Here is a 24,722-nt window from a genome sequence, read left to right as displayed (position 1 = left end):
AATGTTTCTGTTCTCCTGCTGCATCATATATAGTTTTGTAAGTGACCTTAAATCCTTTTCTAAACAAGGAAGGCAGAAATAATCACACAGGGTATTTATAACGTAAGGGTAAAACCATATTACTTAAGATGGTATGAATGGTTTTGAAGAGAGGATTAAGCTCTTTAATAAAATTCCTAAGGGGACATTGTTCAATTTGATATAAAAATGTGCTCACTATAATATAACAAAGCACCATAATTAAAAATTAAGTGTACCATGTAGTGTGTAAAGAATACTGGGGTGGGGGTTAGAAGAACTCAGTGCTCATTTAGCCGAGCCACTAACTAACCAGCTATGTAACTCTGGATAAGTCACCTGTGAAATGAAGGGATTGACTCACACAATCACTAAGGATTCTATAATCTATCATCGTGCTGATCAACAGAACTTTTTGCAAGAGTGAAAATGCTGTATAACTGTGCTGTCCACTATGATAGTCACATGTAGCTACGGCGACCATAAAATGTGGTTAGTGTAAATGTGCAATGACATTTTAAATTTTATTTAATTTTTTTTTATCAGTTGAAGTGTAAATAGTCAGTGTGGCCAGTGGCCATCCCAGTGGACAGCATAGAAAAGTCTATATAATCTATAATATAAAAATTTATGCCCAAACATTTAAGTCTGAAGGTAGGTAATTTTCAGGAAGCAAAATTAATATATACTCGAGGAAAATGACAGATTAAATAACAAAAAGTTACTTAGTCACCTTAAATGGGAAGATAAATTTAAAACTCTTTCAGTGGCTTATTTTGTATCTCTGCCTCCTGTACCTGCCTGAAACATTGCTTTCCTTCTTCTTTTTCCCCACATTGAACAAGTACTTACACAGTTTCAAGTACTGCATTGATAAGTCATAGAGATATACTGGTATTAGGTACTTGGGGCTAATGTCAAAGCCTAACATGCTGAGGAAATGGGACCCTAACCTCCTTTGTCTCTATCCAGGAGTAGAACAAACTCTTCCTGCTCAAGGGCCTATTCTTTAATTAGAAACAACCAAAGCAATGAAGAGTGAAACAAGTGGCTTATTGTTTACCGAGGATCTAAGTAGATAAGCGTTCCATGGTACCCTTGGGTGTGGGTATATATTCTTGTCTTCCTCCCTCCTTTTTTTTTTTTTTTAATTAGAAGAAGAAGAGACTGCTTTACTGGAGTTAATGTCTAGTTTCCATGCAGCTGTAGAATAAAGATGTTTAAAAATCTACCTTCTACCTTAAAACACGACTTGAACAGGGAAGAAGGAAGAGGGCATGCAAGATGTATATTTTTAACTTCTTTACCCTTGAGTGTGAGCCTCAAGTATGCTATATGATTCTTGCTTCAATTCAATGAATTAAATCTTCTAAAAAAATCCTCAAATTGTCTTTAATTTTTTAAAACTGCATATTTTATAAGTAAAATATTATCTTCTTTACCTTAAAAGCCCCATGAGACAAAAAAATCTTAGAACTGTTATGACTGTATCCCCATGACAAATAATATTTCTATTACATAGTAGGTGCTTAATATTTTTCAGATAGGCCGGGCGCGGTGGCTCAAGCCTGTAATCCCAGCACTTTGGGAGGCCGAGACGGGTGGATCACGAGGTCAACAGATCGAGACCATCCTGGTCAACATGGTGAAACCCCGTCTCTACTAAAAATTACAAAAAATTAGCCGGGCACGGTGGTGCGTGCCTGTAATCCCAGCTACTCAGGAGGCTGAGGCAGGAGAATTGCCTGAACCCAGGAGGCGGAGGTTGCGGTGAGCCAAGATCGCGCCATTGCACTCCAGCCTGGGTAACAAGAGCGAAACTCCATCTCAAAAAAAAAAAAAAAAAAAAAAAAAAAAAAAAAATATTTTTCAGATAAATAAATAGCTCTGTAATTCAATTTAATACATATTTGTGGATGACTCTTATGTATTTTATTGTTTAATTTTCTAAAGTCCTCTTAAATAAAAATTTTTCCCCCTTTGGTATACCTTGAAAAGTACTTACCTGGAGAATGTTTGCTGGATGCAGTCAAAGCTGCCCTGAGGGTTGTCTTTGCCCACATTTGACAAATAAAAGTTAAAGTTATGAACTTCATTGAGGGGATCATTTTTGGGAATTTTGACAAGCTAAAATGGGGGGAAAAAGAGAGAAATGCCTCAAATTATAAATTTGCCATAGAAAAGTCTTATAACTGAATTATTGGTTTTTCTAGTGAAAATTATTTCTAAGCCCTTTTGATACGTCCTCACAGCATTTAAATGACCAAACAATTCAAGGAATCTGGCAAACATGCCTATAACTCATCACATTCTTATTTTCATTTTCTACCTTTAAGTGTCGGTAATCACTTCTGCTCAATAGTTTCTATTAGTTTATAAGAGGAACCCTTTTCATTTCAAAGTAGCAAATGGTTATAGTTCATATGAAAGAGTTATTAGTGAATTTGTAAAAAGCTCTTCCTCTTTTGAGCTATACAACCTTTGTCTTTGGCTTATATGACCCCCTGCTAAGTAGCTTCTATATATTGAAGCAATCTCTGAGACAGAGTTCATATCCGAATCTTTGGCTCTCTTCATAAAAAAACACATTTCGTTTTAATTCTTGCTTCTTGGAGTACTATATTTGAACAAGAGTAACAGCATAAGGTTAATGCCATAATTACATTCACAGGTAAAAACTGCTACCCTAAGATTCCAGTATTCATCCTCATGTTTACAGAAACAGGGTCTGCAGCCTACAGAGATGATTCTGAAGGTCACTCCCAGGCTGATACCCAGGCAACACTGTGATGTATTTTCTACACTCTTGTTCAAGGTCTGACTTCCCTATTAGATGGGAAGTCCCAGGAGCAAAGGGACAGAGTTATTAAAGACCACTGAGGTCTTGCATCGGCCACATTTCCTGATACATAACAGGAGCTCAAGAAAGGTGTGTACAATTGGAATCTTCTGTTTTTCAACTGCTCCACTCTTTCTAGTGTCTGAAGCCTTTCCTCCCTTGGGTCTGCATGGTGTTAGGTGATAATTAAGAAAAAGGATTAGTTGGCAAGAATGTAAAATATGACTTACCAAACTTCAGCTCCCAAACACACAGTCTTAGTAATTTAGCAGACAAGCAGGGAAGGGAAAAATGTTTTATAACCCTCATTCTCCAAAAAATCTGTCCTTCCCATTATAAGACGACCCAGCGCTAACTCGCTGCTTAGTGTGTGGGTGTAATGTGTACACACATTCATGAATGTGCAAGTGAGTACAAGCATGTATGATCCCTACCCTTGCTCTGCCCTGCAAGACACCCTGTAATCTCTGACTTACTCAATCTAAAAGTCTCCCAAACCTTGACCTACAGGAAAGAATTGCAGCCACCAATTCCTGCCTTCCTTCCCTTCCTCTCAACCATGGAAAAGAGTTAAAAAAAAAAAAAAGAAGGTAAGAAGGAAGACAAATTATAGTATCTGGCACATAGTAGACATATAATAAATATTTGTTGAAGGAATAAATGAATAAGAAGAAATAAGTCAAAGAAAAATGTCTTTTCAAAGGAGATTCAGCCGGCTTGTGTAGAACTTTAAGAGGTCAAATTTCACCAAAGATACTATAGGTTAGATAATACTCCATAGAGCCTCCGCCATCCATGAATTTAAACTATCTTTGACTCCCTATATTAAATTAGATCCAACTCCTGGCACAAGTTTCTGTGTTTTTATCTATTCTACAATGTCTTTTGAGGGCCCTAACATTATTCTTCAATTCCCAAAACTTGCCCCAGTTCTAAAGTACTGTAACTTTGTGAACCTGTCTTAATTTACTCTGTAGATAGGTACTCATCAGGCTGTCTTATTGTGTTTACACTCAGCACCTAGTCGGCACACACATATTGGTAACTTCTTAATCCCATGGCAGTAGAGGCAAGCACGAGCCAAAGGAATGCTTGCATCAGGCACAAGAGAACATAAGTCTAACTGCATACTGGTGTAACAGTACTCAATAATGTCTGCTTTTGTTTTTCTGGGAAGAGCAGGGTTCTGCTGACAGAGAGGGATATGCAATATGGAGGAGGTAGACAGGTAAGAAAGGTGTGGACAACTGAATGAAATCCCCTCCATAGGCATGACTCATTTAACTTCCAAGCATCTTCTCCCCTAACCCTTCATCTAGATCTGCGGAACCTGGTTAGAGAAATTTTTAAAGTAATCTCTTCTCCATGTGATATCTAATCTTCCTATGAGCCTCCAGCTTTCGTTTTAGATCTAAAGTTTTCCCTACTTGCATAGCTCAGGTTTGGGAATACAGCAGTACTTCTATACCCATCAGAGAATGGAAGACTATCCCATTTGGGAGATTCTAAATTGCATTTTTAAAAGGTGGAATTGTACAGTTTTTTCCCCTTATTTTTCAGGAATGATTAGAGTCTGTACTGAAATTCTGCAAATGTGCAATATTCTTTTAGTGAAAACTTGTAACTTATAGTCTGGAGTCCTTTAGTTCAAATGTCCCTTAAACAGAGGGTTACAGAAAGCTCTTAACAAATCTTTGTTACTTAAATGTAGCTTTTTCCTTTTTTATCTTCCAAATCACCCAATCCTAACTTCTTAAGTAACATTTATGCTTTTTAAGGTAAAATAATTATCCTTCTATGCATTTTTTCTCTTAAAGCGTAATAGTCTGGCCTGATGAGGGACACAGAAGACTTTCATATTCTTGTTTTTTAAAAAAGTCTCTTCAGTAGAAAAAAAGCTACAGATTTTAAAAATATAATAATGACCAGAATAGAAAGAATCAGCTTAAAGAGAAACAAAGTTTTTAAAAAATCATAATCCATCCTAAAATCATAATCCATCCTATGTACTCACCAAAGTGTTTTGAAACTTGTGGTACACATAGATTAACAATGGTTCTTAACAAGGGGCGATTTTGTCCCCCAGATGACATTTGGTCTGGGAGGGTGCTAATGGAATGCAGTGGGAGGCCAGAGATAGTGCCAAACTCCCTACAGTGCACAGGACATCCCCTCCAATTACACAGTACAAAACAGCAGAAGGGCCAAGGCTGAGAAACTTTGGATTAGAAATAGAAATAGGTCAATCCCTTAGAAAAGAAGTCAGAGGCTGGGTGTGATAACTCACACCTGTTATCCCAGCTCTTTGGGAGGCTGAGGTGGGAGGATAACTTGAGCCTGGGAGTTTGAGACCAGCTTGGGCAACACAGTGAGACCCCATCTCTATAAAAATAAAAAAGTGAAAAAGAAAAGAAAAAATAAAAGTCAGAATTCTGACTTCGTTGGTTTCTGAAAGTCAATAATAAGTGGAGAAAAATGGCATCTTTAAAGAAATATAAATACCCATTTTATTTGAAATGAAAGCAGCCTATTTTAACTTTACTTATTCCAGTTTTATAACTCCCAATCAGGAGAAACTGAAAAGCAAAGATAAGCAGCACACATGGGCCATATTTAAAGAATATTTAGCTATAGAGAGAATGTGAAGATTAAGTTCCTACTGCAAATAAACGTCTGCAAATTCTTCTAAGTATCACAAGTCCAGCAAATAAACAAATGGCTTAATGGGCATTATTTAAAAATATTTTTATTGGAATACCTACTTTGGTTATCATTATTGTTAAAAGAAGGTCTTAAACCTCTGAAAATAACAAGTAGAAAAAGCTAGTATAGTTTTCAGCTTAGAAAAAATACAGAGTAACTTATCTGCAGAGTGCTTTTAATCCCTACCATTTTTCCTTGTTCTTACTATATGCCACACACACTGATAAGATTCTCAGGCTGCTAAAGATCAGTAACAAACTACTCTGTCCTCACCTCTGATAGCAGAACTTCTCAACAATCTCTCTGACCCACTTGTAATACTATGAGTGTATTTGAGCGGTATGCAGATAGGGCAGAGGCAGGCATCAGGGCAAATAGTGTTCACTTTGGGACCAACCCATGACTCCTGATGCATGTTATGGGTTTTTTTTTCCAGTTGTGGAGTTGAAGTGGAGCTTAGAGGTTAGAGATAAAGGTACATGGAGCCCAGGCCAATCAGAGTTCTACATTACCTTTCCTTGGTGGTTTCAGAGCAATAGCAATGCAGATGGTATGGTCTGAGATAATCTCAAGCTTTTCAAGAGCAAGATGTTTTCAGGTAAATTTTATATCCTTAAAATTTTAAACGGGTCCATAGATTTAATGCATCTAATTTCTTGAAAATGTATTAATTAGATACAAACTTAATGTATCAATATCCAAGTATACTTTTAAGAATGAAATGGGTATATAAGGTATAAGGTAGCACATATGTTTATAGTTGGTAAGGCCATGTAACAATTTGGCCACTGGACAGGAAAGCAGGAGACTTCATAGAAAGAGCAGGTGATATATGACAATTAGGGCAGGTTGGTGAGAGGGAAGCTTTAGAACTAATCTATGGCAACTTCAGAGTAGACCAGAACCTGTGAGACTGTTGAAGGCCAGAGCTGGGTTGGTTCTGAGACCTTTCTGATCTACAGCCATTCAGACAGCTAGAGTTTCAGAGGAACCTGTGGTTATGCATCACTCCTCTCTGATATACAGGAGCCTATTCCATAGTGTATCTAGACAGCTCTTTCTTCCAAAATGGTTATGAAGCACTTTCACAAAATCTAGCCTTCAGGTTCATGAAATATGAGGAGGAGGAAGTGAAAATGTACTGACTGTTATTGGTAAACCTAGGGTCAGTTTTTGAGGATTGAGGTAACCACCACAGGAAATAAGTTCTGAGGTCTGATTTTGAAACAATATTGGAAGACCATTCCTTTGGGAGACAGAAACTTCTCAATTTGAATTATACTATTTTATGCTTTTCCTACAGGTCAGTTAGGAATAACTTTTTATTTAGGGACTCATGATCTTGAATTTTTAGCTAAAGTCCTTAAGAATATTATTTTAAAAGTATTAAAAGGCTGTGATTTTGAACAGTTTCTTATTCAAGATGAAGAATATAAAAATATACTACCATGTTTCAGCAACTGGAAAAGCAGATTTTTTCATTCCAAAAATGAGAGACTGAAAATCAAAGGCTTAGGACCACAATCCACAACCCTCCTCCCAACCTCCTGTCTGAATTCGATAAAAAGCTACAAAGAAAAAGTTTCAGGAAACTTTCAGACATTTATAATTAGCATAAACACTGTATACCAAGGTGTGTAACTCAAAACATCTAATTACCCTAAGATACAAGCTCAGGCATGTGGCAACAGAATACTGTCTGAAAGGTCATTTCAACATCAAGTCACGGTTGTCCTATTTACATAAGGATCGAGGGCAGAAGCACAATGTGCACACTGCTGCAGCTTTCTCATATGTGCATGTTAACATCTGCTGAAAAGCTGTTGGTACCTTTACTGCAGGTTTCCTGTCCTTGAGTCAAATACTTTTTACTCAATGTTGGATTGAGGTATACGTGATATTAAAAATAGAACCAGCAAGGGTTTTCTTCATTTATTTAAGTGTTTTGTTCTTTTGTGGGATTACAAATCATTCAAACTTAGAGTTCTTCTTTGACAGATACCTTTCCTGATAAGGTGATGGTAAACACTTAAAGAAACACTCATGAACAAGCAGTACCATGGTTTGATATGACAATTCCTGGTGTTAAAAAAAACTTCTACAGCTGAGAGAGCCCAGATCATCTATAATTTCTTTTTTATAGATTAGGGACAATAAGGCTTAGTGATTTGTTCAAATTAGAGCCATATTTACGTTGACAATCCCTGTACTCCACACCCCATTAACCTGCTCCATGGGACTAACATATTATGTTTATAGTCTTTCTCTCTCCATTAGAATATAAACTGTGCAAGGACAGAGGCTTTTGTCTGTTGTGTTCCCTGAACAGATTGTCAGCACCTCAAATGATGTGTGGCACAAAGTAGTCACTTGATGCATATTTATTAAATGAAAATGTGGATTAATGCCTGAGCCAGGCGTAGAACTAAAGTGTTTGTTTTCTTTCCACCAGCATTTCCAAAGCATGCTGAAAAGTTTCCTCATTTGAAAGGGGGGGTTCTATCCTCAAATAAATTTAGGAAATGCCAAGTTAAACCAAATAACTTTCTTTGCTGTGAGTCCTTTCATACTGAATAGTAGTTTCCCAATTTGTATGGCCTCAGAACCCACCTCCCCTCCAGCATCCCAGGAAGCCAATCCATCTCTTAATTTTATCTAACATCTATTATATAGACTGTAAATATTAGCTTAGATATAGATAAACTTACTGCAAACTTTAAGCATTAGAATTCTCTGTTGTTCTTAAATTCTTTCCAGACTTTTGATTCGGTGATTTCCTAAAATCTAGAAAATATACTTTAAGCTAGAGAAATATATTTGCATGTACTATTCAGGTTCCTCAGTTTAGGGACAGAATAATCAGGAATCAGAACAGAAAACAGAAACCTCAACCTGAAAGCCACATTTGCTATTTTTCAAACTAGACCTGCAGTTATAACGTTAGGCCCAACATTAAGGGTTGAGGGGAGAAAAAAGAAAAAAGCCTCTCAGATCAGCCCAGATGTGCAAACCAATGCTGGAGGGTGGGGGAGTAGGAAGGGGAGGGTAGCCTTCATTGGCAATAGAAAAAGTTAAGTATTAGACAAATCAGTAACAGCTAAATATTCCTACTGAGAGGGAAGGGCAGGGGGTAGAGAGGATCCAACACATATTAGAACCATCTGAAATTTCCATATGATAGACATTTTAATGAGGAGGGTAGTGCAAAATGCCAAATTTTTCTAGCACAAAGAGAAATATTGGCAGTTAGCCCCAAAGTTCAGGTCATATAGCAATTAACATAAATAATTCAGGAAAAATAAGTCCATTTATTTCCTTGCATTCTTCCTCTTTTGCCAGATGTATATTAAAGCAATGAAAAAGTAAAGTGGAATAGCTTTCACTATTATTTTTCATATAGTTCCCCTGGATCCCGTATTAAAAGTTCTCAAGTAGTTCTAGATTAAAGAGTAGAGTAGCCTAATACTGAGGTTTCCTATTTCTGTTATTTCTGTAGGATACAGTCTTACTAGGAAAATCATTCCTGAGAACCACATTCTCAGCCCTAATGTAGTCTTTTAAATTTATGACCATTTTGGAGAAAACATCATTGATGGCAACATTTTAAAATCAATTTTAATTACAAATACACAATAACATCAATGAAAGTAAAGTAGTAATTTTAAAAAATCAAATACACCCAATACACTCAGTGCTATATAACTGAAACTGTAAAAAAAAATTCTTTGAGTAATTTTTGGCCTCTTAAAATATGGCTTCTCTATTAATATGAACTAGCCTTCTAAATGTTACTGTGTCTGATGGCATGGATTACTTGATTCTTTCATTAAATTCACTTATTCCATTTAATTCATTAATTCACATATTAGCTGAGTGCTACTGTGCTAGGCACTGTTTAGGCTTCTATGACATAGGAATGAATAAAACTGACAAAGATTCCTGCCATTGTGGCACATATGTATAAAAGTCCAGGAACAAGTAATGATGCCTAGGACCAGAAGACAAGGAAAAATAGATGGATTTGGGATATATTTTCAGGTAGAGGCAGCAGCTTTCCTAGACATATTAAATATAAGAAATGAAAGCGAGAAATCAAGTATGACTCCAAAGTATTTTGCCTGGAAGAATGGAATTGTTTCAGTATATGTATGTGTGTGGGTACATACATACACACCAAAAAATTTATATATTTATATAAATTTATATATATTTATACATTTATATATATTTATAAATATATATATAAATACACACACACACACACACGCACACACATATTTTTTGAACCTTGTGATAATAAGCACCTTAATGTAACTGAATCCATTAGCTGGTTAAGTGTACTTATTTTTAAATACCATACCAATTGACCAATGTTGGTTTTGCCAGCTACAAAGGTGCTTCAAAGGGAGTTTTGTTATGATTCACTTTTCTAGCTTCGTGACTAAAAATTATTTAGAAGAAACCAGGTGTCTGAGTGAGTGTTGTTTGGTAGTTGGTTATTTCCAGGAAAAAAGGGGTGATGACAGTTATTGGCAGGGGAAAGATGGAAATAGCAGATACTAGAGATATTGCATCAAGGAAAAGGTATACGGACTATGGAGCATGAGAGAACAGAAAACTTATTTAAAAATGAATGCAAAATTGAACTAAGTGCCGAAGTGGTTTTGGAATAGATGTGAGACAGCTATTGAGAAAATCTAAGTAATTTCTTCAAAATACAGTCATGGCTGGGCTAAGCCACAAGTTCTTCTTTGGTGGCAAAAACTAAAACCTCCCATTGAGTTCAGCCACTTACCATAAAGCTACATTTATTTTTGTTTTATTAACCAGTCCCTTCCTAAATTTAAGTATACAAAGATGATATAAACTAAATTATTATCTCATTCCTAAATCTCTCCACCCTCCCACATCGCCCAGTTAATAAACCACCATTCATTTAGTACTGAGATAACTGGCATCCTGATGAGTGAAATTTGACTCCTCTCTCTCTCACTACGCCATACCCTTCAACATCCACATAATCATAAGACGTACTGCTTTTTCCTACTGAAATATTTCTTAAATGTATATTTTTTCTATCCTCTGCTTTGGGTCAATATTACCTTTTGCTTGGACAACTTCACTTTCAGCCTCCACTTCTGAACCCTTCTCAATTCCATCATCTAATCATTCAGCTGCCATCCTCTAATCATTCAGTTTTTATCAACAACTATTCTTATAAAATGTCAACGTGACTCTGTTAGTCTCAAGGTCATTTATTTCTTCATGACTTCCTACTACTTAGTAGTAGGCGTAAGCTTAGTAGTATACACAAGGTTCCTTGTCAGCAGTCTTGCTACTAAACCAGTTTAACTGGGCCTCATCTCCACCTTGTATTTCATGTTCTAACAGCAATACTGTGCTTGCTGAGTGCCGGAACACGCTACTCTGTGTCCCCACTTCTTGTCTTAGCTCATGCTAACTTATTAGTGAGATTCAGCTTAGGAGTCCCTTCCTCAGGGAGCCCTTGCTTTCCTAGTGAGGTGTGTTTAGAAACCTCCTTTCTGAGGTCCCACCGTCCCCTCTAGGTGCTCATCACTATTGCTGTCTTCACTACACTGTATGCTAAGTATTTATTTATGTGTCTTTCTCTCTCACCAGACTGTGAGTTCTTTGGAGGCAAGGACCATGGTCTTATACACACACACACACACACACACACACACACACACACACACATTTGAAACACAGTAGAGTAGATATCTAATAAATATTTGTTAGAGTTATCTGAAGAAACTTAGAACTAGATTAAATTCACTCAGAAGATACCTTATGCCAGGGATACTAAAAAATTACAAATGGATTTGAAATAGATGACTTAAGAATCTGTTGAGAACCAGGGTTCCCTAGAGAAGGCAAAAATAAATAACAAGATGAAAGGAAGGGGAAAAAAAAACCCCATACAGCTGCCTGCTGTGTGGTACAAATTGTCAGGATGAGAAAGTTTCTAACCTCTCTTGTGCTATGTTTAGCCCTAAAACCTAGGCCAAGTGGCTTCCTGGGTTTGTGGGACTTAAGTTCATATTCTACATTTTTCTTCTTTAAAAAATATCTTCATGTTTATTAAAACACTGACAGAATACTCTGGCTTCATGAAATTCCATTTGAAAATATGACCCAACCTCTTTTAAACCATTTTGCATTTTAAATAATTTAGAATTTAACCATACTAAATAATTCTAAATTTAGTAATTCTTCTGGTCAAGTAGGAAGCAGAATTTTGTTTCAAAAAATGGTTTCTCAGAAACAAAGCTCAAACCTGAATTCTACAAGGAAAAAAAATCTTAAATATGAATGGCAACTTCCAATTCATTGCCAATTTCCTTTCCTTATAACCTGGACCCTTGAGCAACGTTCTTTTGCATGATTCCAGGAGGAACTGCTGGAACACATAAGTGGGCTTAGAATTCGTGCCTGCAGTCAGCAATAGTTGTGTAAATCTAGGGGAGAGACTGGTATTTGACACATGCAAGTCTTCAAGGTTAACAGAAGTCTTGAAAAGCCCAGGCCCTAGTTTTGCAAAATACATGGTTTCACCCCAACCTAATCAATGTCACCAAGAAAATTTGTAGGTCCAATAAGACAAACAAGAGTTAAGTCTGAAGAATATTTCTGTATAGATTTAGAAGTATATTTAGCTCTTAATTCTGTTTTCAACATCAATTGTTTTTGAGCCTTTTTTTTTCTGGGTCAAGTTACAGAATGCTTTTTTCAACATAAATCTTATGGGACACCCAACATGTATTACAAACAGACTCAAAAATGCTCTGGTTAAGGAAGGGATGATGAGAGACTGGAATTGCTGAGGCAGCCACTGTGGTAAGACCACTGTGGTAAGTCCTTCCTGGGGACCAAAGGCACAAGACCACAGTCTATGCTAAGGAAGGAGAAACAGCAACAAGAAACACAATATTTGGGGGACATCATTTTAATTAAATTGTAGTCATATCTTAAATGAATATTACAAAAGTGTATGTGTAAATATATGCACATTTATGTCCCATTTTTTTAATGAGAATTGGTGTCGACTATTTGGAGGATATCAAAGATAGGAAATGGTATCCCATTGTCTTGTTCTTTCTCCTTTTGGACCACATCTAGGATGCTAGATCATTGGCTCTGGAGCAAAATGCCTGGTTTCCAACTCTGGCTCCAGAATCTACAGTCTGTGGTACCTTGGGCAAATACTTAACCTCAGAAATCCCCAGTTTCCATACTTGTAAAATGTAGATAATGATATTACCCACCTCATATGACTGCTGTGAAGTTTAGAGATAACCCATCTAAGGTATTTGGCACAAGTTCTGGCACACAATAAGTGCCAAAAAAATGTTTGTTTTGATAATACAAAGACTATGTTGGGGAGCTCCCCACTCCAATTTTGACCTGTTTGATTCCAACACATGCATGCCTTCCTTAGAATACTGAGGTGTTTGATTTTTAAAGTAATTTCTGGTAACAAGCTCTTTGGATAATCAAAAGCTGACTAAACTCATTCTGAATCTTTATAATTTAGAAAACTAAGGGGCTACAGGTCTTCTGGGTCAAAGCTTAAGTGTTAGTGTAAATGGAAGTCAAATAAACTACCTGGAAAAATAAAGAAACAAATAATGAAAACCACTAGCAATATTTCCTACTGTCTCAAACTCAAAATACAGAAAGATAAGGTATGAGAATGAATGAGCTGAAACAGGTGTCTACAGAAGGCTGAAAAATTACAGATGCCTGTTGCTCCTCTAGAAGGGTAGCAAACACTGCTTCCCAAGTGCCCTATCAAAAAAAAAAAAAAAAAAAAGCTTCAGATTCCCGGAGAGTTCCAGATCTAGCTACAGCACAACAAAGAAACAAAGAATATAGAATTAAGGGTCCTCACAGGAACCACAACTTTCACTCTAAAGCATTCAATCTTCATAAATCCAAACAATATTTAAAAATTTGTGAGGATTTTTTTTTGCATCAAAGCTATAGGTGGCCCTAAAAATGAACCGAACGTATAGTATTTTAATTTTTATGAATCTCTTTCCAAACATCTACTCTGAAAATACATTCCTGAGGCAGAGGTTGGTTTACTACATAAAATTTATTTCTATTCAGTTTTCATAAGTCAAATTTGTTTGTTAATTTTCTTCAAGCCTATAAAGGAAATAAAACTATTTCTAATTTCACGTGTATAATGCTATTGATATACACAACACATCAAGAGCTAAATTAGAGACTACAGTTCTGATTTCTAAAAGATTGACATGTCTGATGTAAATAAGAGGGCCTGTCAGGTTTCTTAGACTAATTTATAACTGCAAGAAATATAGGACTGAAAAGCTTTCTAAGGATAGTATGGTTAGGCTATTGGCAAAGCCATCAAACCTATGCCTTCACAAAGAGAAAGAGACACTTTGGCAAAGAAAGGGCAAAAATTTACATATGGGCAGTTAAGGCAATTACTATATTTGAATAACTAAACAAAACTTTCGCTTGATTATCTTTCAGATAGTACTTAATTCTGCTAGGAGGTAGAACCACACACCACAGAGTCCCTCTAAAACAATGAGGCAAAACATTTTATCCTCTGACCAATACAGCATTGCCTTATTAAAAAACAAAAAGGAGATCCATACCACTAGGCTTTGTGAGATAGATGTTTACAATGTTCTTTTAAAGAAGACAGGCATCTAAAGATGAAGGTAGAAATTCAAAAGGACTAAATTATTATGACCACTAACAATGGTAAAGAAAAATGTCAAAATAGCAAAATACAGTATGTAAAAAGTTATATAAGTAGTATAATTATTTTTAAAAGTTAGAGAAATAGAGTAATTTTGTCAAAGGGAGTCAATGAACTACTAAAATAAAAACTCTTCCCAACATATTGGGAGAAAACATGAATAATATAAAGAAATAAAAAAACTCAAAACTACTCCTTCTAGCAATACCAGATGGAGACAGCAAGACACTGAACATTACTTCACGCTATCTTAAAACATTGCAATGTTTTACTCATGTCAAAATACAATCAAACAAATCACATTGTCAAACAGTTTTTAAATATTATCAAACGATTAATTTGAAATTCAAAAAACATGTGTCCAATACTGGCCAAGGAAAACCCCTCGTGACTGGCACTTTTGAACAGCTGTGGCAGTATAAGGCAGCAGCAGCTTTCCGGGGGCAGGGGATGGGGATGGAATGAGTGATTTGGAGACAGTTATTGAAAACTTAAAAGTATTCTGACCTAGTAAATGCCATATCTAAGAATCTATCCTGAAGAAATAAAGATAGCAATAATAGTTTATCCACATGGAATTTAATCATACCATTATTGTTATACAGAAACTATACATGTAATAGGAGAATGGCTAAGTAATAGTGCATCCTAAAATGACATGTTAGGTAGCTATTTAAAAGTAACTTGTACTATTTAATAACATAGGAAAATGCTCATGATACATGCTAAGTGAAAAAAGCAGAATATAAAAAAAGCAACAAACACACTGAGACTGCAATTTTAAAAATGAATGTGTGAGCAAGAAGAGAAGACTAGAAAAAAAATGGAATAAAACTGTTTTTCACTATTAGGGACTCCTTTGTTATTCATCTTTATTCTTGTGTGCATTTTATGCACTTTTAAAATGTTCATTCACTTTGTTTCTCAATCAGAAAAACAATAAAGGGTACATAAAAATAATAACTACATTTTAGGTTATCACTGATACTGGCCCTTCATGACTCAATTACCTTAAATATTCTTGAAAGAGGTTAGAGTTGTTTTTTTAAATATAGAGTCAGAAATTATGAAGCAAAAGACTTTAACCTAAATTAATCCTGGACTCATTATTCTATTCTTCAAGTTTTCTGAAAGAACAAAACATTATCTTCCTTTAAAAACAAAACAAAATATTAAGTATCCCTAATAAAGTTTTCCATTATAGCCAAATACAGAACTTTTAAACAGCTGTGGAAATATAAACTATTCAGTGAAAATGGAATACCCTCAAAATACCTTTCTTCCTAATCTGAAGACCGACTTATAAATTACCAACATGACTAGATTAAGGAAAAACTAAAAAGCATTCACAGAGTAGTCATAAAAAAAAATTTCTAAGTATTGATTAGTAGAGTATTACTACCTTCATAAATGTGGCTATGCCTTATATTCTCACTCTAAAATAAGCTATTCATAACATAATTACTAAGTGGTTATTAAACACTAGGCTCTTAATGTATTATAAAGAACTGCCCTTTTCCTATGGCTGTTTAGGTAACAACCCTCTCCTGATATGGGCCCAGTTTAGTTCTTTAATTAGTTGCCTATTGCATCTGAGTTTTATTACCCTAAGCTCCCTAAGGACCTCACCTTTTAAAATTCAACCAACTGCTGCTTTTCATTCCCCTAATCTGTCCTTTCTAGACTGGCCTTTTCCCCAGGACACTTTACAATGTCACTTCTCCAAAACATCAAGTGTTAGAAAGAAAAGCAGCCTCTACTCCCACACCCTTGACAACACCAGCAACCATGCCTCTACCTTCTTTTCACTGGGGAGAGAGATCACAGACAGAGAGAAAACTTTCTTTCTCCACTGATAGATGACAGAGCAACTCTATCAAGCAGTTGACTAGCAAGATATTTAGCTGGTGTCTAACTCTAGATAACTTCAAGACCTGCCTTCTCTGCTCTACTTGTCAACTTGTTTTCTTAACCTTTAGTATTCAGCTTTTCTCCCTAGAGTCTTGTCATATTTAAACTTGGCATCTCCAAAATTTCTTTTATGTTTCTCAAACTATTAGGAAATACAGATTTAAAATGCCTTTCTGGCATCTATTGAAACATGTTCTAGTTTTTCTTATTTAACCCATGAAGATGACAAATTATCTTTAACGATAATGAGAACAAACTTTAACATATTTGTTTCTGCAAAATAAACATAGCTTGATAGTTACGAAGCTCACTGCCATAATGAACACCTGTAAACTCCCCACTCAAGAACAAAAATGTCAGCCATAACACATCCACCCATACGCCTTTCCTTTTCCCTTTGCCTGCCTTTCCCTTCCGGAGGTAATCACTATTCTCATTTTCATAACTATCATCCTTTTTTGGTTCTTAATAATTTTATCATGTATGTAAACCTACACAATAAATTGTTGTTCTCTGTTATTAAACTTTATAAAAACAGCATCACACCATATGTATTCTTTTGCCTGCCTAGAGTTGTAAGTTACTGCTTTTCACTGTTGTATACTCTTCCACTAAATGAATATACCATAGTTCATCTCTATTAGCCTGTCATTGTTCTTAATTAGTATGGGCAAAATTTAAAAGGAGCTTCAAATTCCCTTTTAAGTATTCATATGGAAACCAGTATTCTTTAACAGCTAGAAAAAAATTACTCTTTAAATAGGGCTTCATCAGAATTTCATCTGTAAATCTACCTTTTCTTTCTTCTCACTACTAGAGTTCCAGGTATAATTAAACCCAATAAAATGTCCTTTGGAGTTGCTTTTTGAAAATCCTTTTGTTCCAGTTCTCCAGTGGAAATATCCCCTGGGCAACTCCATTCTGACAGAATGAAGATTGGAGTGTTACCTGAACATCTCATGGATAACATGTTCCAAACCAAACATACCCCATGTCTCCTGTCTCAACCTGCTCTTTCATCTATTTCAGATTTGAATAATGGCCTCACCACCTACCCAAATGCTTAAGTAACAGGTACAGAGTCATCCTTGTCTCTTCCCCTCCTCCTATACTTAAGGAATTCTGTATATAAGGAATGACTAAGTCAAGGCAGCCACTGGAGAAGCATGTTAAAATGCAAATCTGATCACATGACTCCCTCACTAAAATGTTTTAAATAGTTGATAATCTCCTACCATGTTTGGTAAACTATAGGTTGTGACCCATTAGAAGGTCATGGCATTAATTTAGCGGATTGTGACTAGGATTCTGTTTAAATGAAAGGGAACAGAATAGAAAATATCAGGGTACATTGATGAAGTAAGGGTAAAGACTGTGTTGTAGAACTTTAAGTTGTGTGAATGTCTACATCTATATGTGTAAAGCTATACAATGTAAAACAGTTTTGTCTTACTGTGAATTATTTGTAAATGTGTTTGAAGGCCACTCACTTACTGAAGTAGTATTCTCACTTTAGAAAGGTCAGAGGTCACCCAGAAATTGATGGAAGTCATGAAGCTTCTTTTGAGAAGAGAATGTATACATACCTATATATATGTATATTCTTCAAACATTCTTATGATAGTAAAAATTGGGAAGAAAATTATTTTAAAGTACAGGTTTCCAAACCTCATCATAGCTCTCCAGGGAAATTTTATAGGTAAGAAGCACCAATTTACAAGGTGAAATCCTAACTGCTCAAGAAGGTAGGGCTGGGTGGTGGATCACCCCTGTAATCCTAGCACTGGGAGGCTGAGGTGGGAGGATTGCTTGAGTCCAGGAGATGGAGACCAGCCTGAGCAATATAGGGAGACCCTGTCCCTTCCAAAAGTTAAAAAATGAGCTGAGTGTGGTAATGTGTGCCTGTAGTCCCAGCTACTCATTAGGCTGCAGTGAGCTACGATTGAGCCACTGTACTCCAATGTAGGTGATAGAGTAAGGGATGGTTAAATTTAAGGGACTAAAAAGTATCATAGAATTGGTAAAATATTATTTTCTAAGCTTAAATAAGTGAGTGCTATTAAAGTGATACTGCCTGCAATATAGATAACTCAATTCCATAAGTTCAGTTTTTGGTGGGAAAACGAAAAAGCAAAGCCATTAGTGACAAATTTATGTCAGGAATACGAACGGGCCATTTTACCTTGTCTACATAGTGTCTACCTGTCTATCGTGGTGCCTGGTACACATTGTGTACTCACAAATGTTTGCTAAGTGAAGGCAGTAAGAATACAATTTGTGGCAATTGTGGAAGCTTCAGATATTAGTTACAGCTCCAGCTGCTGCATTCAAAAGTGATGCAGTTTGGTTAAGGACAGAGCAGGGTGAGCACCCCTATTTGTGCTCATGATTTGATGTACCTCACAGTGGGGCCTGTGTAAGGGTGTGGTCTGTGAGTACTTTGAGATAGCTTCCTCGAGCACTACAAACATACAATCAAAGTTACCCTCCCACCCTCTGCTATTCTGAGCTCTTCAAGGGCAAGGGCTGGGCTAGACTGGGTCCTCTGGTCAATTTACAATAGCTTCAAACTATGATTCAATTATTATGTGAGAAAATATGCAGTTTCCAGAGTTCCCAGGGGTAGCCCATCTGCTGGGTAAAATGAGATTTTAAAAAATGTGTGTGTGTGTCATGTTTATATATAAACATTAATTTTTAAAAATCGGTAATTTACTATTTTATTAACACCTTAGTAAATTAACATGTGGCTAAAGAGTTGTAATTCAGTAAAAATATTCAATGATATCTATGCAGGTTAACCACTGTAATATTAAAAAAAATTAAAACAGAACTACCTTGATAAAAGGATTTTAACATTCTTCTAGTATTAATTACATTCAGCACCAAGAGTATAAGGCAGCTGTTAGTTGGCAACCTTCAGAGCTGACTGACTAAATACAAACCTTGGCAAAACCAGTGGACTAGCCAAACCAAAACGTGAAGGGAAAGAAGATGGAGGGAAGGCATATCATCTAAGAAAGAATGGCGGTGCTGGCAATTTATTTTTACCTTTGCTGCGTATTTCAAGCTGATAGTTATCTTTGCTTCCCCAGGAACCAAGTAGGGTAGGGAAGGACAGTATTTTCAAGAGGGTTGAAACTGCCTACTAATTTCAAACACTGTATAATTTAATTGTTCAAACCCAATCTTCTCCACAGCCCCCACAAAGTAAAATAAATAATTAAGAAAATATCTCTGAGGGCTTTGCTAAGTTTGGGGATTAAAAAGAGAAAAATCCAACCCCTCTGTCTAATGACTCTACTGAAAGAGTTTCATAGCACTACTGAAGCCTTTAAAGTTCCCAGTTAAATGCCAATTTCATCTTTGGAAGGTCCCTGTGTCTTTTTAGAAGGCATACATTTAGAACTTGTTTGGCTGGATATTCTGTGTTCATTCTTGGCAAAGTGTGTGACTCAGTGTTTCACATGAGATATTGCATAGTACTTATAGAAAATACTTTTTATTTTCAGTCCTCTTCTTAAATTCTTAAAAATAATTTCAAAAAATTAGGGCCAGTATGGTGCTTCAAGCCTGTAATCCCAGGTCTTTGGGAAGCCCAGTGAGGAGGATCACTTGAAGGGCAGGAGTTTGAAACCAGCCTGGGCAACACAGTGAGACATTAGTCAGACATGGCCCTACATCTATAATCCTAGCTACTTGGGAGGCTAAGGAGGGGGTATCGCTTTAGCCCAGGAGTTCAAGGCTACAGTAAGCTATGATTGTGCCACTTCACTCCAGCCTGGAGAGCAACACCCTGTCTCAAAAAATAATTATTATTTTATTATTTTTACAAATTACATTATATGAAACTATTTTCTAAAGTCTCTGGTATTGCTGAGTCTGAAAGTAAGCAACTAAATTAGAAAGAATTTTAGAACAATATTCTCATAACAAATACTGAGTTACACTGAAGTCTAGAATCTCACATACTGCAACAAAGTTAACATTATTCTCACTGTCCTGGGGAAGTCAATCCCTGGACATGAGTCCCTGAGGCCTGAAGCAAGTCCACCCTACAAGGCTACCACATGCCAGGAGATGTGGGCATTATTCACTCTTGAAAACCCTGCCATTTCAGATTTTATCTCAATTATAATATACCACACACTTACTTTTGTGTGTGTCCACATGCATACACACAGGTCTTAAACAGGTCTTCTGGAATTTTACAAACCTATTTCCAAAATGTGACATTTTATATCTACGAAAACCCTCGTTTAAAAGGCTATTTCATACCAATGAGAAATACGCATATAAGCTGTGTTTCTGATCGTCCCTGTTTCCATGGAAGTTCTGAGTGGAGGGTTCTGGATGAATCCTACATTATGAATTATTTTCTAAGTATTAGTCTGTGTGTGTTTGTTAAGACTGTAAGTTCTCTGAGGGCAAGGCCCATGCCATGCCCATCCCTGCATCTTTTCACACAAAGTACATAACAAGTACTTGGCACTAGTAAAGGCTGAAAGAATGTTTGCACAGTGAATAAGAAACAAGCAAAACAATAAATTAACCTATTAGCACATTCATTGATTAGGCACCTGTTTTTAGTTTATTGCTTAGAACAATGACATTAGTTGATAACTCTAACAGTAACAATTGCTATTACAGTATGGCAGGAAGAGCTTCTCTCTAGCAGTGTAAAGACCAAGACTGTAGTTGTAGCTCTGCATCTATTAACTGTCTGTCTTTAGCAAGAAACTTTCAACAAGCATGCAAATACAGAGTTTAGTTTTAAAAAATATACTGAAACATGCATCTGTGGAAAATTTTTACCTGTCACATTTTCAGTATCAGATCAGTAGATAGAACTAACTTGATTTTTATAAAGCTTACTTTACAATAAAAATGTTGCTTTTGGAAATTGGGTGCATTATACCATTATACTCTTCTGAATGCTGTAACTTGAAGATCGTAATGCAGTAGCTCATGTAAATCTACCAGCTACCATTTCTGTTTAAATATGCTGGTCTAGAGAGATTTATAATCCTAATAAACCTTTAGTTATGAATATCTTAGGTATAGATTAGAACTGTGATAATTGACTGATTCACACTCTTCAGAATCAGCAAAGCAATTTTGGATGATTCATTTATCTCCTAATATTCATGAATTTAGAAATGAGAATCAGTTGTTACCATAGATATTTCCTCATCTTTCTGAATCCAGAAAATGCCTTCAATGACCATCTGAGCATCTTCTTCCATTAACAGAAAGGGATAAAATGAATGGTGAAAGTCACAATTTCTATTTTTAATGCTATAAAAGCTGCTGCCCAACTGTGATAATAAAAATCCAGGTAATTAATGACTTTCAGAATTTCCACTCTTCAGCAGCATATTGCTATTCTTTAATATTTCAGTCTGCATTTATTTAGAAGAGAACTCCAACCTAAGAGAACATGTTCAGGCATAAAAGCAAATATACTTAAAAGCTAACCAGCCAAGACCCAAATTCTGGCCTTCTATAGACATCACTGAGGGAAAAAATAATCTTATAATTAGTAACAAGGAACAGCATAACGATGCAGTGCTTAGCATGAGTCTCATCAGGGAAACAGAAAATGCTTTTAACACTCTATGTTCAGTTCGAACACGGTATTTTAACAATGCTTAGTTATACCTCAAATATGCCTATATATGACAGTATCATGACAGTTAAGGTGCATTTCCAGTCACATTTGATGTAAAAAGACAAAATTTCTCATTAAGGAGAGGTATTCTTTGTGGAAAATTTAAATTTAAATCTTTCAATTTAAAGCCCTAAACATATTCCTCATAGGAAAAAATCTGTATACTTCTTCAGAGAGGTTTCAATGTAAGCGGCAAGACAACGTTAAATTTGGCTCTTGAGAAAAACAGAGGAGCAGTGCACAGAAGACCCTCACATTAATGGCCCTGCGTATTCCCTGTGGGCTGTGCCAACCCACTCTCTCCCCAGTAATGACTCTTTGTTTTTACAAAGTCCCAAAGGGCTAGGGAGAGCTCTGCAAAAAGAAGAGGGGGAGGGGTGGATGGAATGCAGCTGCAGGCTCTAAAACAATGCTGAGTCCATATATTTTGTTCCCAGTTAGAATAATGAAAAGAGTGGGGGTTTGAGGAACAGACTCAGAATAAGCAAGGTAGGATCAAACATCTCATAGCTCTCAATCTATGGTACCTCCACTCCTCATCTACTCTATCAAATCCAATCACCATTCGCCTGGGTTAAAAAGCTTATCTGTTAAAATTCAAACATCCATTAAGATTTAAACCTGTCAGTTATTTATATCTAAATTGCTTTCATCAGTGAAGTATATCAAGGCAAGGCATACAGTAGAAAGAGAAAGTGGAGCAGACAAAGATAAACTGAGGGCATTTGGACACATGGGACAGGAAAGGTACAGGGGGACATAGGTAGGAAGATTTAGAAAAGGTGGCCCAAGGTTTCAAATATAAACTGCCCATTTTGCAGTGGGGCTTAGGTCTCAGGGGCAACTAGTATGCTAGAAAAAACCATTACTCCCTCCCGAACTGCTAACAGCTGCAAGGGTCAGAAAGAAGGGAAGCTTGCACATATTGGTGTCCCCTAATTTAGGGTTTCAGCATACCTTGATGCCTCCTTAGAAAACATCCTTTACTTGCATTTCCCAGGGGAAAGAATTAAGAGAAGCATCAGCCCTAGAACCCTACTACTCCCAGTAAGAGAAAAGCAGCTCAAACCTTATTCTCTTTCTCTAGCCCTCTTCTCCCAAGATAATCCTTTAGTCGAAATCCATGGAGCCATCCAGGACTGGTAGAATCAGGCCTGCCCATGGCACATCTCTTCAGATATTATTGATGCCACTAAAATTTGCAGGAAAACTCAAGAAGCCTTAAATAAACACCTGAACTAAGCCCTCTAATAGAAAATCAGCATGTGCTAATGACTACCTAAAAAGCTATACTACAAAATTCAGAAGAATACTTATTCCAATTAGAATCCCATTGATGAACACTTAGTCACTGAAGAGGAAAAACAGGACTTCATTGTAAAGCTGTCATGTAGAAGCAAAACTCTGACATCCACACAAACATCTCCTTCAAGTAAGCATTATGCAACACATTTAGAAGTACTCTAGGTCTGTGTTGAATGATGTAATTAATCTGACTCTTGAACTGTTTTCAAGTTATAAAGTTTAGAAAACTATTTATTTACATGGACACTTTTGCATTTTGTGACATAACAAAAATTCACAAGTATGCAGATTTACAAATAATCAAGAACATAATCTTCCTCCTTCAGCTTATGTTTTCTCTATAGCTCTAAAAACGCACTTACAGATATTACTAATTTCCATACTATATCTAATATATAGGGGCAAATATAGAAGTACATATTAATTTAAATGAGGAAGCAAAAAGAATAATTGACTTTTATTACTATTAAATATTAATAGTGATAATTTAAAAGTACTGATTCTACTCCTATAAACTTTATCATCTATCATAAAGACAAAATTCATAGGTCCATTTTATTAGGCATTATCATTTATTACGCTTTTAAATGCAGTAATAAAATAGACACGGAAAATTTTGTTTATTCTGTATATACGAAGAACTCAATGTCTACTTACATATTTCATTTCCTAGTACATACAACTTAAAAAAGTATACACACAGCAAAGTATTAATAGTAAAAGCAATCACAATCATAACTTGTTTGAAATAAATAATCCCTTATGGATGTTAAGCTGTGATAAAACATACTCACATACTACCCTGATGTATGTTATACTTTAATAAAAAGGTTCACACATGCAATTATCCATGATATGGATAAAAAACACTTTCAGTATCAATAACCATATATGAATTTTTAAAAAGTAGATTAATAAAGGAAGATAATTCAAGCATCTTAAAGATGTCAGAAATTTTCATTTAGTTACAAAGTTCACAGAATGAATGACTGATTATATTAAAAGGGTCAAGTGAAAACAAATTTTAAAAGCTGAATGGCATGCAAGAACATTAGATTTATGTATTAAATCAGTAAGAGTACTCACCCCGTGGAGTCCTTGGAACTGAATTGAAGGTCGAAAAGGAATTAAATTCTATTAAAAGAAACAAAAGAAACAAACAGGTAAACCTTGGTTACTGTGACATAGAACTTAATGTTTAAACTTTAAATCTACATTATTTGGGCCAGAAACAGTGGCTTATGTCTCTAATCCCAGCACTTTGGGAGGCTGAGGCAGGAGGATCACTTGAGGCCAAGAGTTCAAAACCAGCCTGGGCAACACAGTGAGATGACAATCTCTATTTAAAAATAAATAAATAAAGAGGGAAAGAAGAGGAAAAAAATATATGTATTCGGTCAGTGTCATACTGAGTGAAAATCTCTTTTCATTATATACTTTCTTTCTAATTAAGATATGGATGAACAATATCACACTATTTACATTTCTCTGAACCACACAACCAAAAGATATTT

The 24,722-nt window shown here is 35.9% G+C and overlaps 2 protein-coding genes across 4 annotated transcripts in view; one reads left to right on the top strand and one right to left on the bottom strand.

The window, feature by feature from the left end:
- The window catches only part of ELL2 (elongation factor for RNA polymerase II 2), a 76,378-nt gene that overhangs the window by 33,490 nt on the left and 18,166 nt on the right, over nucleotides 1–24,722 (bottom strand). For both annotated transcript variants that reach the window (XM_078365150.1, XM_017969777.4), the window contains exons 2-3: nucleotides 24,295–24,342; nucleotides 2,024–2,145 (exon numbers count right to left, since the gene is read on the bottom strand). In XM_078365150.1, coding sequence (XP_078221276.1) covers nucleotides 2,024–2,145; nucleotides 24,295–24,342 — 170 coding nt within the window. The remainder of the gene's footprint in view (nucleotides 1–2,023; nucleotides 2,146–24,294; nucleotides 24,343–24,722) is intronic.
- The window catches only part of LOC128931346 (uncharacterized), an 87,240-nt gene that overhangs the window by 55,065 nt on the left and 7,453 nt on the right, over nucleotides 1–24,722 (top strand). The window lies entirely within an intron of this gene.

The sequence above is a fragment of the Callithrix jacchus genome, chromosome 2 (genome assembly GCF_049354715.1).
Source record: "Callithrix jacchus isolate 240 chromosome 2, calJac240_pri, whole genome shotgun sequence".
In the NCBI taxonomy this organism is placed as follows: Eukaryota; Metazoa; Chordata; class Mammalia; order Primates; family Cebidae; genus Callithrix; species Callithrix jacchus.
The sequence above is the reverse complement of the archived record's forward strand: the minus strand, read 5'-3'. Positions and strand labels throughout refer to the sequence as shown.